Here is a 16,943-nt window from a genome sequence, read left to right as displayed (position 1 = left end):
TAATAATATTATATCATATATAAATTTTTACTTTAATTTATATTATGTATGTAAATGGTGGTTATATAATTTTTAAAATTTAATTTTATTTGTTGGATTTAATAATTATAGGGGCGGATAGGAGCAGGGCGGGTACCCGCAGGGGCGGGTTAGGGTTTAACATTTTACAACCCGCGGGTAGGGCGGGGCGGGTTTGATGCGGGTTTTTTGTAGGGCGGGGCGGGGTCGGGTAGAGCAAAAACCCGCCCCTACCCGCCCCGTTGCCACCCCTAATCTGCCCCTTTCACATAGGGTAAAAGTTTTTAACTTTTGAAAAGTTGTTGACTTCAATACTATAAAGAGATGGTACGAAAGACAACTGTTCGCAGCAACTACAGTGAAAATTGTTGAGGATGTATTTCCTCCTTCTCTATGAGAGAAAAGTAATCACGAACCACTACGAATCCAATTTGAAAATTTGGATGGATGAAAAATATAAAAAACAATAGACATTTTATTGCGTAATAGATAACAATTAGCTTTGAAGAAGATGATATAGTAAGAGAATATCATGGACACATTTGAATATAGATTCAAATATTAAGGTTAAATTATTCATTCTTAAACAATTTTTTAGTATCGTCACGGATATGTAAAGCCAAGATGTTCTTTTAAATGAAATCCAATCAAAACAAAACCTTGACGCTAAAATCCATAATCTTGAGGGTTAGGGACAATCCATTTAAAGAGGGTAACAAGCCTGCGAATATTGAGATTAAGAACCTCTTCTGTTAGCTTGATTTCTTTGTTGAGAAATTTAAATATTTTTCTTTTGCCTTTTATGATTTTTTTTCCCCTTAAAGTGAAATTATTTCAATTCATAACTAAAATAACTAATTTAATAATAAAATAACTAATTTAATAATAAGATAAAAGTTGGATCCGGTACTATTTTGGATTAGTAAAAGAATCAAAATTTTGGATATTGTGTGCTGACTCATTTAAAAGAATAGAGGTATCCTAAAGCTAATTAAAAGGTATCTCACCTATGCATTTAGACCATATAAATGTTTAATGCTTACATTATCATCAAAAAACGAAAAATCCTAAACAGCATGATAAAAGCATAATAAGATTTTAACAGAATTGCATGGCAGTAAATACTGAGAGTAGTAATTGAAATTTTATATTATTTAATTTTTTATTTTTATGTATATAAGCTATTCGTACAACACAATAAAATTTTATTACCATGTATAAAAGCTTACGAACTATGGACAGGTACATGATATTATTTTTTATAATAATCATCTAATTTTGTGCAAAATAATTTATAATTTTTTTAAACTTATTTTATTCTTCTTTTTTCAATATTAAATTCTTAATTGAATTATATACGGAAGAAATAAATATTTAAAATATTAAAAAATATTTATATTTATCTCTGTCTATCCATCTATTTATTTATTCTATTTAATACCTCAATTGAATCATTTCGTAATCATATTTATCTTCCGTCTTATGTGCAGCATATTTCGTCCACCTTAGGAGAAAGAAAAACATAAGTACGAAATAATTCCGTTAAAACATTAGATAGAATAGATAATAAATAGATAGATAAATAGAGATATATATAAATTAATATTTTCTAATATTATAAATGTTTATTTCTTCCACATAACATTTAATTAAGAATTTAATACTACCAAAAAAAGTTTTAAAAAAATTATAAATTAATTAACTCAAACTTAGATAATTACAATAAAATAATAATATTGTGTCTATCTATAAATCTTATTCATAAACTTTATGAATGATAATCAAATTCCATAGTGTTGTACGAATAACTCAAAAAATATATATATAACAAAAAAACTAAATAATATAAACCAATATATGGAGCATATTGTCTAGGATTTTCGTTTTTTCATTAGTGGTATACACATCAAACATCGATATATGGTGGGCAGAGTGTGATATCCTTCAATCAACTTTGGTACACCGCAATCCTTATAAATAAACCAATACACAGTATTCAAAAATTTGATTCTTTTATTAATACTCCAAAATAAAACAGGATCCAACGTCCATCTTATTCCTAAATTGGTTATTTTAGTCTTGAATTGAAATAATTTCGGTTTTTGAAAAAAAAAATTTAAATCATAGAAGGTAAAAAAATTATACCATTTTCTAACAAAGGAATCAGATTGACAAAGAAAAGGGTTCTCAACCTCTACATTCCAAAGCTCCTTATATCTCTTTCAACACACCGTTATAATCTTTAAGAATATATACTTTAGCTTTACGAAATCAAGTTTTTATTTTGGTTCAATTTCATTTGAAGCGGCATATTAACTTTGCATATCCATAAGAATACCACAAAATTGTACAGAGACCGAATAATTCAACCTTAATGCTAGAATATATATTCAAATGTCGATGATATTTCATGTTATATACATCTTTGAAGCTGTAAAAATAAGTCTGAACTTATCACCCAATAAGATACTTATAGCTCCTTGTATTTCTCATCCATCCAAATCCTTAAACTATGTTCATGATAGCGTATGATGACTTTTCTTTGATACCATCTCATAATAGAATTGACCTACACACGATTTATAGATATAGATGGGTTTTCTTCATAAGTCAAAGAACATGTGACATTCAAAAAAATTTATGGTGTTAAAATCGGACCGAACCTGTCGATTAAACTAAAAACTAGTGAATCAAACATTAAACCGGTTCGAATTAGCATTCTAACCATTTAAGGAAACAAATTGGTCAAAATCGGCATTAACCAAACCTGATAAAATAGTCAACACTCACAATCAACAACCTACCCGCGACTGATGACGTCAGCATGCAGGGTTGAGACGTTTTTACAAACAATGCAAGAGGTGGGAGTCGAACTTGGCTCTTCCAATATGGAAGCCAAGAAAACAACCGCTGCACCAATCTGTTTTATGCAAAGTTCTAAAAAAACTGGTTTGAATCGACCGATCAAACCGGTTGAATCGTGAACCGATGAGAAAGACGGATTGGTCAGAAGGCATAATCGCTGGATTCAAAAACTCATGATTGTACCAATTACCATTGGACCGGCCAGGAACAGGCTAGTCAAATCGAACTGGAACTCGGCCGGTTTCCAAAATTTGCGCCCAAACGACGTTTCATTCATAGAAACCCTAACCTAAGCTGAGCAGCTATCTCTCAGTCACTTCTCCTTCCTCTCACCTCTGCCTCTCATCTCGAGCTCCTCCCTCACTCCGACACTTGCTCTGTCCAGCCACCGCCCTGTAACCACCGCCATTGCAACAGTTGGAAGCTGCCTTCCCCACTATGGTCGTCTACGTCACCGTTTGAACTTCGAAGACACTGTCGCCACTGCAACTGGTCTTGCCCCGTTCATTCATCACGCAGCCACTGTCTCGCCGCCCCAGCTCTCTATAGAAGGTATCTTTTTAACTTTAATTGTTGTTTTAATTGGTTAGTTTATTTGTAATTTTTCATTTTTTTGATTGGCTGATATGCTGTGGTTCTATTAATTGGCTGATTTGATTATGATATTCTTGATTCAAACCTTCTTGATTTTTTTTATTGTGTATCACTGTATCTAATCATCTATGTTGAGATTATTGGGTTGGTGTAACCATGTAAACAATAATCATATTATGTGTATAAAAAAAATCAGTTATTAATATAAAATACATGTTAAAATACAAAACACATGTTAAATGGTAGCATTTTTGAAAGATTAAAGCATGCTTATTTGGATTAACCTTTTTGAAGAAAATGCATTTTGGAAAGAAAAATGACATACCTGAGTGACCAAGACAACTTGTGGAACCAAGAAGACTGCAATGTATTGAGAAGGCTTACGTAGAAAATAAGCATATCCAGAGTCTTGCCTGAACCAGTTTCTAAGAACACTATAGAGTTCTCACGAAGAGCCCTTTCCAAAGCTTCAACTTGATAACTTAAAAAAACAGAATGAATGAAAATAAATGAAATGTAATTCAAAAATAAAATGTCAAACAGAAAAAAAAAAAGCTAACCTTCTAGTAAATGTAAAATTATGAGGAATCTAATATCAACATTTATTGCTATAGATTCCATGTTTTCTATCTAAAATATAACCCAAAAAATGGTCAAGGCAAAAATTTTTTCCTCCTTATATTTTTCATGGCTACTTACAAGAGTTAAAACTTCGTGATAGAAATTAAATAAAAAATGGAAGAGAAACAAAATGAAACAAAGGATTTGAAAAAGTTGCAATCTTTGCACTCAAACAATAATGCAGAGACTCAATCCTTTACTTCATTTAATTTCTCTTCCATGTTTCTATTTACTTTTATTACTTTTAAGTTTTTCTTCTTGCAAGTAGAAAAAATAAGACAGAAATTAAAGAATTATTTTTGCCTTAATCATCTTTTCCTTTTTGTCATATTTTAGATAGAAAACATGGAATCTGTCCTCCAACAAAAAATATGAAGCAAAGGGTGAGGTTGGAAATAAAAAAGTGCAATATTTATAATGCAAAACTCAACCCAAAAAAAGAAAAAGAAAATGCAAAGCTCTTTATTATAGTAGCGGTGCTTCTAGTAAAGGATAACATGAAGAGAAGGCTAAAGAGGAAATCCATCCTACTGTTACTTGAAGCCATTGATTATAGTATAATGTGGAATTTTAAGATTTCAGTGTTTGGGAGGAAACTAAATGCATGAAGAGAGAATATATATATTTGGTGATCACGTTCTAATGAAAATCATTAATTCTTTACAACTAGTTAAGTATATGAAAATATGTACACAAATAATACTGATTAATACAAAATTTTCAATTATTTAGAATTTAGCAAGTTTTTTCTGAAAATATTCATCCAGTTTTGCCCTCAGGCAATTATTATAGGTCTAATATAGTAGGACAGAACCATGGTTATTGCATGCACTGCACCTTTTTAGACTTTCTACACGGTGATTAGTTGATATTTTTCGTACTAATATATTTTGGTAGTGAGTTTCTTATGTTCATACTTTCATGAATAGCTTGCTGATAGCTGCAGAAAGAAACACAACAAGCAAACACCACCAAAATCAACACTAGGATGCTCAACTTCTGAACATAAATCAACACTAAAAACTCACCACCTAGCAAATGGAAAAGGAACAGCTGAAGCTCGGAGCTGGCTTCCACCATCAATTTCCATCAGGATTGGTTCCATGATTTCAACCTTAAGTTACCAATCAGTGCAAATGAGTCAAAGACTCTAGTTTGAGAAACACAAAAACAAGAGTTTTACCCTGCAAATGCAAGAGCAGGAAGGTTTAAAAACACAATTCTCAACCAAATCAAATTGCATAGCATCAGAACTATTTCACCTCACTTAATAGTCATATACGAGGCCACAATTGAGACTCCATTCACCAAAGAATTAATTACTTCAATTAACTCAGACATGGTATTTCTTAGGCTACAGTAATTCCTAATATGTAATTAATATCTATAATCCTATCATACCAGAACTGAATTGAAACTCAAACTCCAGAAATTCGGTAAATCACCATATTCGGTAACAAACATAAACACACGCAGATGCAATTATGAAACAGCATTACCAATCAGGACAAACCAAAATAGATTAATAACAGATCAGAGCATGCGAGCTGAGACATAAGGGCACATACCTGACCGGTGCGAGCACAACCAACCAAATCAGAGCCATCGAGGATGAGGCAGCGAGGGAGGAACGGCTTGACAGAGTGATAAAACTGCTACTGTAAGTAACAAATCCTTCAAAATCAAAGTAAATGAAAACTTCAGAGTTCACAGAAGGTGACTTACCGGAGAGCAGAGCAGCTGTTGGCGAAAACGAAGAAGAGGCGCAGACGCGAAGACCGGCGAAGATGGCGAACACTGGAAGACGGCGACGACTCAAGGGCGCGACGACTCACTGCTGTAGTGAGCGGTGACGTCGAGAGTGAGAGGGGAGGATCTTAGCGTTGGCGGTGAGGGGCTGAGGGGGTAGGATGTGGCGATCGCCGGTGGTGAATGATGAGACCGTGAAAGGAGAGGGTTTGAGAGTGATTTTTGAGAGGACTGAGGAGTAAGAGTGACGGCTAGGGTTAGGAGGTTCTTACATGACATATATATAATAAGAAAAAGTGTGGATACTTGTAAAATAACTAAATAAATAAATAAGAAAAATAAGGAAGAGGTAACAAATATAAAAGTATAAATAAAAATACTATTATTAATATTTATCAATACTATTATACTACTATAAAGATAATATATTAATATTAGTAGTTTATAAAAAAAGAAAGTAAAAAAATGCTTTATAAAAAAGAAAGAGAGAAAAAATATTTGCTTTATTGCTCGATATTTTTCTCTAAGGCAAAAGCCTCTATTTATAAGCGTATGTGATATTAGTTTGTTAAACTATATTAAATAAGATTCTTCTTCAAAATTTAAATCTTGTGAAAAAAATGGTCATCCACCAAGACTTTTTTATCGTAATAGATACCAACTAAAGTATAGGACAACTAGGCCATTTTTTTAATTTATTTTAAAATTCGAAAAATTAAGATGGTAAAAGATTATTTTTTATTTTATTTTGTAATATATTTATTTTTAGGGTTGGATTCATTTCTAGTTCGTTTCCTAGCAAAACGATATAATAATTAATAAAGGGTATTTTATTTTAGTCTCTTCACATATGCAGATAGTTTTTACCGAACGAGCTTCGCATCCTGCAGGTAAAAACAGTTCCTATATGAATGGGTTTGACCACCGTTGACCAGTTCGAATGCATGTCCGTTCCAATTAACCAACCGAATCGGTCAGGCCACCGATTTTTCAGTCGAACCGACCAGTCCGGTCCAGTTCTGATAACTATGCTATTATCAACCCCACGTTTAACATTTTTGGGGGAATAGTTGAGGAAGCTCCTATAATGGTTCGGCGGCCCGCGGGTACACCGTAGACCCGCGGCGGGTCTAGTGCTACCTGAGGTGCGAACCGGCCGATTTTGAACAGATTTGACTACCGTTAATCGGTTCGAATGCATGTCCGGTCCAATTAACCAACCGAACCAGTCAGACCACTGGTTCACCGATTTTTCAATCAAATCGGTCGGTCCAGTCCGGTTCTGATAACTATGCTACTATCACACCACTCACTCTAGGTTGGTATATATAGTAGAACTCGGTACGTGTAAACCATGGAACCCCTCCAGTGGTTTACGTCTATTTCAAATCCGTAGGACTCCTTCAACGATTTATATAAATTTGTAGAAAGTTGTATTTTCGTATCCAAATTACAAAAATTGTATTTTCGTAATTTTAAAAACCAAATATTTTATTTTCTTAAATTGCCCTTATTTATATATCTATTCAGATTTCAAAGCGTTATTATGTAAATGACAATAATAATATTATACTAAATTCAAAAAACTTATTATACAAAGCGAAAGAAAGTGTTATATTAAACTCAAAAATTTAGAATTATAAAATATTATTTTTGATTTATAATGTCAAATTAAAAGATAAATTCGTTAACACTAGTATATATAGAAATTTAATTTAAAATCAGATGAAATTATGAGGACATAATTAAACAAAAAAAAAATTTTAATGAATGATAGTTCACTTCTAACTTTAAAAAATAAAAAAATAATAATTCATTGTTACAAAAAAAAAAAAAGGCAACTTCGTTATCCTACTCTATAACTCTATCTTCAACATACAAATCCCTTCATATCCAACCAAAGCTTCCATTTTGGCGAAGGTAGTTACAGTTGCAGACATGGCAGCTTCACTCTCATCCCTCACTTCCTCCTTCTCTTCACTCTCCTTCTCTTCTCACGTTTCCCAAAGACCCCACGCGCTCACGCTCCCTCCCTCGCGCGTCTCTAAATTAACTACATTCCCCTCCCTCGCTGTCTCTGCCTCTTCCGCCGCCGCTGCCGTTTCTCCGGCGGAGCCAGAAACTGTTGACCTCAGGCGACTCGTCAAGTCCAGGCTTCCCGGTGGATTCGCCGCTCAAACCATCATTGGTACCGGTCGCCGGAAGTCTGCCATAGCTCGTGTTGTTCTTCAAGAAGGAACCGGGAAATTCATCATCAATTACCGTGATGCTAAGGTTAATTTCGCATTCCAAGTTAAATTTCACTTTGTCATTAAGTAAAAAATTTGATCTTGTGTGTGCTTGTTCATAAAGCTAAGGTTAATTTAGTTTTTAATTCTAAGTTTAATTGATTTTGTCATTAAGCAAAAATTTGAGCTTTGGTTTTAATTTTAGTAGTAGCATTCTTGTCTTAGGTATGTGTGTGTTTTCATCAATGTGTGTAACGATAATTTCATTGTAAGTTCAATTGATTTTGTTATTAACTGAGATCTGCAGATGCTTATATGGCTGAAATATTCAAATACCTTAGCAGTGGTTCTTTGTCTATTGATACTTGAGAATGTAATTAAGTCATATGAGATGTGTTTTTTCATTCTAAGTTCAATTAGTTTCTCTATTAAGTAAAGATTTTAGCTGAAGTATGCAATTGGATCTGTATATATGGATGACATAGGAATGGTATGTATGTGTATTCTTGTTTTTAATATTGGTGGTAGTAGTTGTAGTTGTATTGTACTTGTAGTTAAAGATGAAATATAGCTGCTTATGTTGTTCATTAAATAAAACATGTTGTTATAGTATGCATTCACTTTCGAGTGTGATTGGTTTAGGTGGAAATAGGAGTATAGGAAAGTGGTAGTTCATGGTTGATTACGAATGAAAATTACTTGATGCTTGCTTGAGAGTTGATACAGCTAAAGTTGATTCTGATTTTCACTTTGCATAGCATTTTTTGATCTCTTGCCGTCTTCTAATATCTATTCATTTTGTTATTAAGCATAATTTAGCCAAGGTTTGATGTTGGATCTATGTATATGTAATATGTCATATATGTTGCACAGGAATATCTTCAGGGAAACCCATTGTGGCTTCAATACATTAGGGTTCCCTTAATAACTCTTGGATATGAAAATAGTTACGATGTTTTCGTCAAAGCCGAGGGTGGTGGCCTCTCTGGTCAAGCGCAAGCAATTTCCCTCGGTATTGCCCGCGCCCTGCTGAAGGTGAGTGAAGATCACAGACAACCTTTGAGACAAGAAGGGCTTCTGACTAGAGATTCTAGAGTGGTTGAAAGGAAGAAACCTGGTCTGAAGAAAGCTCGTAAAGCACCTCAGTATTCCAAACGTTGAGGTCGAAATCATACATGTATGGTTTTTGTCTTTTTCTTTCCTTTGTGCCTCTGTAATTGATTACATCTGAAACAATATCAATTGTTTTCATTTTAGTTGTAGATTTCCTTTTAGAAATGTTAAGGAGAAATTAAATAGTTCCCATGGCTTCTGTATACATAATCTACTTATTTTTCCTTTTTCTGTATCAACCTACATTGAATTCGGAATTGTAGGCATGCTATGAGTATGATTTTACTGTGTTGTATCCTTTATCCCCTCTAGTCTCAACAAAAATCATTATGGTAAATTATACTAACCTTTCTTGAGGTAAGTGATGTTACACACGGCACATGTTCATATAAAATGTTGTATGTCATATAACTTAAATCTTATGAGAACCTGAGAGGTTAATGTATACTTTTATAAATACAAGAGTGTGCTTAACCTCAGAAAAGATTAGTGTAATTTATCCAAATAATATGGCAGTTTTAATTTGCAAGACCTTATCTTTGTGGTCTTTACCCGTCATTTCTTATTTGTATCGTAATTACCCCTGTTTTTCAGTGAACTGAGATGGTTTCAACATAGGCATGTAAATGATCTGAATATCTTAAATTTTTGCGTTTATGTAGGCCAAGCTTATGCCTGTTATAAAGGAAGGGTATTAATAACCTTGGCTCTCATTTATATGAACCACCATGGGACTTTTGTCAAATATTTGCAATTTTGCATAAGTTTGTTATTATATATATAAAGGTAGTAAGGTACCCTGCTTGTGGTGAGAATATGAAATGCATTCACTCACATGAACATTCTCTACTTACCAGCTTTATAAGGCATATAGCCATATACTACACGGTCCTCGATTAAAGGATTTGATTTGATAAATGGCAGGGATCCTCAATCTCAATCCAAAAGTCTTTAGTAAATCTTTTTGTTTTTTGGTTATACTTAATACTTTTATTATTTAATATTTTGAAGTTGACATGAGTTTAGTTTATGACTATCGCTTTGAATTTTGATATGGATTAGTGTTAAATTTTTGATATGGATTAGTGTTAAATTCGTGCGATGTACGAGTTTATATTTAAATTTGATATATTAAATTAAAAATAATATTTTATAATTATAATTTTTTAAGTTTAGTATAACACAATTATCATTATTATATAATAAATATATTGAATATATTATTTTATCTTTATTCATCATTAGTAGTTTCTTGTTCTTTGAAAATTTAAGACGACAAAATTTATTTCAACAACAATTAAACGAATATCTATATATAAGTTTAGAGAGAGATTTTTATTGTATTTAAAGACATTGTTCAATAAAAAGAGAAAATNAATTATATATTAAAATTAATTATTAATATAAAATACATATTAAAATATAAAATATATATATAATAACTGATTTTGACAGTTAATTACTTAATTTTGATATATAAATAATATTTTTGCAAAAAAATATATATTCCAATTTCCAAGTTCCCAAATTTCTTAATTACTATTTAGTGCTGTTCTTTTGTGCATTTTATATACAAACTTCGATAAATCTCGTTCCCATTTGGTCATTTCCCCCTCTTTCTTCAATGGAAAAGTTCTTCAATTAATCCACCCTTCACACCAAAAATCACCATCTCCTCCTCCTTCTTCTTCTTCTATCTACGATGTTTGCCAACAACCACACCAACGTATCGATCACCGTTTCCGACGAAGAACCCGACGAACTCGGTCGTATGCGCGTCCGTGCTCGCCGGAAACGGAAGAAACTCAGCAACAGAAGGCTACTCCGGCGGCTCTTTGTGAGGTACTGGACACTTCTCGTCATTATCCCCGCCGCGTGCTTGCTCTTCTTCGAAGCTTCTAGAATCGCCCACTACAATTCTTCCAGCTCCAATAACGTGGATTCGGAAACACTTACAGAAACTACGCGTGATAATCGCGTTGTCAATGAATCGAAACCCGCGGTGGGAAAGGGAATGGGAGTGGAGCAACATAAGAACTTGAATCGCCTTGATCCAACTACTCATGTTGTTGGTGGTGTTAGAGAACGTAAGTTTTTTTTTTTTTACTTGCTCCTGGATCAGCTTATTTTTCTCACTAAATTAAGTCTTTATATTATATTTGGTATGTTTGGTGTATATACAAGACTGAGTTGTCTTAGTATCTTATTTGATTCAAGATAAATATGGATATGAAATAAGAATGTTATTAAAGAAAATGTTGTTAGTGTAATTATGTGTATAGTTTATTCGCTTTTCAATTTTGTGTTTTTACAATGTGATATGGAATTTCTTTGTTCAATGAATTATGAGTTTAATTTATTTTCGTGTATGTCCCTTCTAAACAGCTGCAATGTAGAAAAATAAATGGTTTCTGGTTAAGATAGTGACTGTGGAAGTAAGCCGTTAGTTATCTTGTTGGATTTCTTAATTTTGGTGAATGTAGCTCAATCGACAAGTAAAAGTAACAGTGTGAGTGTTTATATTAATGTGATTAACTTATTGTTGTTGTTGTTTTTGTTGTTGCTACTTATCGTTTAATTATGTGGCATTAGCATTCATTTGCTGCTGAAGCAAGGTTTCTAGATATATTTTTGGGGTTCTTGAAGGAGGCCTCTTTGAGAGTTAAGAATTATGATGATGTGTGGAGTAATATGGATTGTTCACTGAGCGAATGAGTTAGATAGTGTATGCATCACGTTCGACAAGAGTTGTCTGGTAGAATAATATGGTTAGTAACTGAAAGTAATAACCCCTAGCTAAACCAATTGGGAACTATTTATAGTTAATGCTTAATAACTCTGTCTAAGTTGCATTTCGTAGCAAAGTTTTACATAATACACAAAAGAAGATTGTGTTAGTAAGTAGTCAACAGATAACACAAAACTTTGTCTATCCTTTGTAGGCAGTTGTGTTGTAATCACTCATAAACTACGCTATATATAGCTGGCATCAACTGATCTATGCAGTCAACTCTATTTGTGGGACTGAGCTTGACTGTTGCTGATGTTGAATGACATGTGACTTTTCTAATGGTATCAGGTTGCTTGAAGATCCTACCACCTGAAAAGCTTGAGACCCTGGATTTTCCTGAGGAGAAAGAATCAGGTGGCCCTATCGATGAAGTTTTATATATGTTGTCAGAGAGTGATGCATCTTTTGTAGGAGGAAATACTACACTGTCTCAGTTACGTACAGATGACATAAAATTTAATTACTTTACTGGGAATCAAACTTTTGAGGAGAGAGATAGAAGTTTTGAGGTTATAAGCTGATTGGTAGTTTTTATTTTATTTGATACTTGGGTTTCTATTTGGCATGCTTGCCTTATACCCTGTTTCTTTATATAGATGAAGAAAACTGTGAAAGTACATTGTGGGTTCTACAGTGTTAATGGAGGATTTAAAATATCTGATGAAGATAAGAGTTACATGCAAGCTTGCAAAGCTGTGGTATCAACTTGTGCATTTGGTGGTGGTGATGATCTATATCAACCGATTGGAATGGCTAAGGCTTCGATTCAGAAGGTTATTTAAGTAGTATAAGAATTCATTATTAATGTAGCTTGGAAACCACCAATCTTATTTGCCAAACCAATTTAGTGATGTGCAGGTTTGCTATGTAGCATTCTGGGATGAAATTACTGTAAAAGCACAGGAATTAGTAGGACGTAGAATTGGACAAAATGGATTTATTGGGAAATGGCGTGTTGTTGTCGTTCAGGATCTTCCTTTTTCTGATCAAAGGTTGAATGGTAAAATTCCCAAGGTATTAAACCTTAGAGCTCTTTTCTGCATATGGTAAATGATGTAGCTAAACTTGATTCCTTGTTGCACATAGTTGTTCTGCTATGATTCTTTTTCTGTTTCGCCCATTGTTATGTAAACACGCATACAGATGGGTTGTTTTCTTCACCAACTCCCTTTTAATATTTCAGTAACTCCATCAATTGTCCATATTGAGATATGCTAGCTTATCAAACTCTAGATTTTGCCTAAACTCGCGAAGCTTAGTTAAACGTGAATTCGAAAATTCAACTTGCAAACTTGATTTGCAGATCTTAATTAGTAAACTTGAACAAGTTTATGTGTTAACTCAAGATTTCGATAACCTTAGACATATCTTTCATTTGTGAAGGATAATATATGTCCATCGTTCTCTACTATTTTCCGCTCCCCTTTTTTATTTGTTATTTTTCCTGATTCTCTCCAATCTTCTTCAATTGGACATTTTCAGATGTTAAGCCATCGCCTTTTTCCTCAAGCTAAGTATTCTATTTGGGTAGACGCCAAGTCCCAATTTAGGAGGGATCCACTAGGTGTTTTGGAAGCCCTACTTTGGCGCTCGAATTCGATACTTGCCATATCTGAACATGGAGCTCGAAGTAGTGTCTATGATGAGGCTAAGGCTGTTGTCAAGAAGAACAAAGCCAAGCCAGAGGAAGTTGAAGTGCAATTGAATCAATACAAAAAAGATGGCTTGCCTGAAGACAAGAGATTTAATGGAAAGAAAGGTTTCCTTAAATTATATTATAATTACTAACAATATTCTTAAAATTGTTCTAATTTTAGTGACAACGAAAGATTGCTGTTGTAATTCATCCAAGGTTTTCCTGTCATTTTTTTACCACTACTAACGTCTATAGCTGCATGTATGTGAATAATGAATTGTATGCTAATGCTTTCATGATTATATTATCAAACCTGGACTTCCATTGGATTGTTTTTTCAACCTTTGCACCATTCTTGTGCTTTGCAGCTCTATGTGAAGCCTCTGTTATCGTGAAGAAGCACACACCGCTAACTAATCTGTTGATGTGTGTCTGGTTTAATGAGGTTGTGCGCTTCACTTCTCGGGATCAGCTCAGCTTCCCATATGTTCTGTGGCGGCTGAAAGCATTCAAAAACATCCATATGTTCCCTGTCTGTACCCGGAAGGATCTTGTCAATAGCATGGGACACATCCGCAAGGCAAAACCATTGCAAGGCTGACCTGATTTAGTTAAATGGTTAGAACCAATGGCTATATTTGCAATTGTCTAACACATTCCTTTTTTGATAGATTCATTGGTCCCTGTAAGTATGATCGTTACTTGTACCACAGTGTGAGCTCTCTGATTAGATTATCTCAGAAAAGATATAGCTTCTATGAAAAGGTAATTCAAACAAACAAAAAAGATTTTTGCTGTGTAGCTGGTTCCTAACACACATGAACTTGTATGGTAACGTCAATCTTTTCATAATTTTTCAGATTGATGTTCCAATAAATCATGTGAGTTGGAAGTTGGAACAATGTTAGACATACCAATGAACCAGTTGGGCATAGCATAATATTATCCGTGCGGGTAGTACGTGCATTGTCAGCTTGGGGATTCATATTTGTTACTTTCTTTGTTCTCTTTCATCTATTATTGTTACTTTTTGATACATCTTTAGATCAATTTATAGTTTTATACACAATTAGTTGTTGAAGGATGATGGGTTGTTGTCAAAAAGCTTAGCTTAGGATATAGTTGTGCCTAGATGTGTTGCTTTTATGGATATTTGGTTTTAGTGTAAGTTTAGCAATTAGTTATATGTTTGTGGTCTGTCCCTTTCTATTACCAAAATGTGGAGTTTTAACACCTGATAAAAAGATACCTTTCGTGTTTTAAGTTTCTAAAACGGGTAAATTGGTTTAAAAGTTAGAACTCATGATCCAAATGATGCATCAATAGCTTTTAGGGGGGAACTTCTGTGGCTTTAACATCAAGATACATTTGACTAATTCGTCACAATCACAAATTCTATATGTAAGTTTTTTATTTTATTTGTTGGACAGGTATAGCTGATTGATTTATAGGCTTATATGTCCATAAACAATAACTAACGGGCTTGGTCTTATTGTGGTCTTCGAGTATGTTTGGAAATCGTTGGATAAAGAATTTTTTTTAAAAAGGCCATCAAAAAATAATTATGTTTGGATAGGAAGTTTAAAATGGGATATAATCCAAGGGGATCATTTTAGGCTAAAAAATAGCTTATAAGTAAAATAATACTTCGAATTTTATGATTACAGACAAAAGATTTTTTATCCCCTTATTTTGAATTGTAAAGATTTTATTAATTTAAACTCAACTATCAAATAATACATAACAATATTTACATAACAGTATAAAGAATTATCTTGTACTATTTTACAATTATACTACTTAAATTTTTGTTTCCTCACATATTCCAAAGATAATAAATTATTTTACAATTACTTTTTAACTAAAGTAACCAAATATAAGTTGATTGTCACATAATTAATTATTTTAAAATGTCATTATAAAAATACAAGTTATTAAAATAAATTTAATTTTTAGGTATTTTCTACTATCATCTCATGTATCATCATCACATTAAGTTAAAAGCAGTGGCGGAGTTTAAAATAAAATTAAAATTTTGGTCCACTAAAATTAAAATTTTGGGATCAGATATAAGATAATTATTAAGATATTTTTGATATGGATTCTATTTAAGATAAGTTTGTCTAACTTCATCTCTCTGATTTGGGTGATATTGCCAAACTTAATGCCATTTTTCAGGGCCTCGTTCCAAAAAATTAAGGTCAAACTCATCAGATGCGACTCTTTGAATTTTTGAAGATTGTATCTCACTTTTTTCGTGATTCATTAAAATAGAAAAACTATCTATAGGTGTTGATATTGTAAAAGTTATATGTTCTCATTCTTAAATATCAGCCTTCCTCTTAAAAAATGCATCAATTCTTTGATTTTTCATGATTATTTTATATAAAAATTAAAATATATATCCTGTAAAATATGTAAAAAAGAAGTTAGAAAGACAAATATTAAAATTTATAATATTTATTGATTTTTTTATCAATTTATACAAACACAATAATATAAATACTTATTAAATATTCTAATATCTTTTATCATATAAAAAATTAAATAAAATAAATAATAAAATACAAAATAATATTAAATTACATAAATAAAAAATAATTAATTTTTTATATTTGAATTTAAAGATAGATGGAGTGTTGCTTATTGAATAGAGAGCTGTGAAATGCGAATACACTCAGTTCAGTCTAAATTCAACATGTTTTGAATATTTAAAACTAAAAACTATTGTGCAATTAAAGTAAGAGATGAAGATTAAATGTTGGTATTTTAAGTCATAGTAAAGTATTTGAGTTAAATAAACTATTTTTTATTTTTAAAAAGTATAACTAATTCTTTTAACTAAGCTCCGGTTAAAAGATAATTAACTCTTATACTAATGATCTAAAAAAATAAAAAATAAAAATAAAAATAAAAATAAAAATCACGAATTTATCTATTATTTCTTTGATGACTTTTTTTGGTGACTCTCTATTATTAGTGTATAGAAAAAAAAATTGTATAATTAAATATTAAACTTTTAAAAAGTTGATATGATATAATTCATATGGCATCTCGGTTAATCTCCGGTATCTCAGCCAGTAGAAATCCAATATACCATGGGACACGCGCTTGAGTCGCCGCCCCATGATTTGTAATTTTTTTATTGTATTTGCCACCGGGTATCACAGCTGGAACTTTATAGAAAGCGCTAGATAATAATTATATTTTCTTTTAATTTAAAATTTATTTAAATTATATTTAAATCAACATTCTTTTCAGGTGATGCTTATCTAGAAAGCAACAAACTCTTCAACAGCTTCCCACCGCCTTAATAGGATAACCGCGT

General features: G+C 32.4%; 2 protein-coding genes and 1 long non-coding RNA gene across 6 annotated transcripts; 2 read left to right on the top strand and 1 right to left on the bottom strand.

Moving 5' to 3' along the window:
• Positions 1–148: 148 nt before the first annotated feature.
• On the bottom strand, positions 149–6,114 carry LOC127748386 (uncharacterized). Of its 2 annotated transcripts, XR_008010485.1 has the most exons (5): positions 5,824–6,114; positions 5,667–5,732; positions 5,127–5,282; positions 3,803–3,958; positions 149–1,522 (listed from the first exon to the last, which is right to left on the bottom strand). It is a non-coding gene; the product is annotated as an uncharacterized LOC127748386 (long non-coding RNA). The 2 variants fall into 2 exon arrangements; XR_008010484.1 differs by lacking the exon at positions 149–1,522 and having other exon boundaries at positions 1,749–3,958.
• A 1,588-nt stretch (positions 6,115–7,702) lies between these two features.
• Positions 7,703–9,989, top strand: LOC107495982 (30S ribosomal protein S9, chloroplastic). 2 transcript variants are annotated; one of them, XM_016117187.3, is made up of 3 exons: positions 7,703–8,121; positions 8,949–9,252; positions 9,851–9,989. In XM_016117187.3, the coding sequence occupies exons 1-2, from the start codon at positions 7,786–7,788 to the stop codon at positions 9,234–9,236; spliced, it is 624 nt and encodes a 207-aa protein (XP_015972673.1). In that variant the 5' UTR covers positions 7,703–7,785; the 3' UTR covers positions 9,237–9,252; positions 9,851–9,989. The 2 variants fall into 2 exon arrangements, with proteins under 2 accessions (XP_015972673.1, XP_015972672.1); XM_016117186.3 differs by lacking the exon at positions 9,851–9,989 and having other exon boundaries at positions 7,705–8,121; positions 8,949–9,544.
• A 797-nt stretch (positions 9,990–10,786) lies between these two features.
• Positions 10,787–14,732, top strand: LOC107495977 (probable hexosyltransferase MUCI70). 2 transcript variants are annotated; one of them, XR_001593558.3, is made up of 7 exons: positions 10,787–11,275; positions 12,268–12,488; positions 12,576–12,752; positions 12,838–12,993; positions 13,462–13,738; positions 13,984–14,380; positions 14,476–14,732. XR_001593558.3 is itself a non-coding variant. In XM_016117179.3 (6 exons), the coding sequence occupies exons 1-6, from the start codon at positions 10,891–10,893 to the stop codon at positions 14,214–14,216; spliced, it is 1,449 nt and encodes a 482-aa protein (XP_015972665.1). In that variant the 5' UTR covers positions 10,787–10,890; the 3' UTR covers positions 14,217–14,732. The 2 variants fall into 2 exon arrangements, 1 of the variants encoding a protein (XP_015972665.1); XM_016117179.3 differs by having other exon boundaries at positions 13,984–14,732.
• The last annotated feature ends 2,211 nt before the right edge of the window (positions 14,733–16,943 follow it).

This window comes from Arachis duranensis, chromosome 6 (assembly GCF_000817695.3).
Source record: "Arachis duranensis cultivar V14167 chromosome 6, aradu.V14167.gnm2.J7QH, whole genome shotgun sequence".
NCBI lineage: Eukaryota > Viridiplantae > Streptophyta > Magnoliopsida > Fabales > Fabaceae > Arachis > Arachis duranensis.
Note: the sequence above shows the minus strand (reverse complement) of the source record. Positions and strands in the feature narration are given on the sequence as shown.

Excerpts from the sequence above, each read along its gene's own strand:
- LOC107495982 (XM_016117187.3), top strand. The coding sequence starts at position 7,786 with ATGGCAGCTTCACTCTCATCCCTCACTTCCTCCTTCTCTTCACTCTCC. Across the intron at positions 8,122-8,948 it reads TCAATTACCGTGATGCTAAG|GAATATCTTCAGGGAAACCC; the intron begins GTTAATTTCGCA and ends TATGTTGCACAG.
- LOC107495977 (XM_016117179.3), top strand. The coding sequence starts at position 10,891 with ATGTTTGCCAACAACCACACCAACGTATCGATCACCGTTTCCGACGAA. Across the intron at positions 12,489-12,575 it reads AGAGAGATAGAAGTTTTGAG|ATGAAGAAAACTGTGAAAGT; the intron begins GTTATAAGCTGA and ends TTCTTTATATAG. Across the intron at positions 12,994-13,461 it reads TGAATGGTAAAATTCCCAAG|ATGTTAAGCCATCGCCTTTT; the intron begins GTATTAAACCTT and ends GGACATTTTCAG.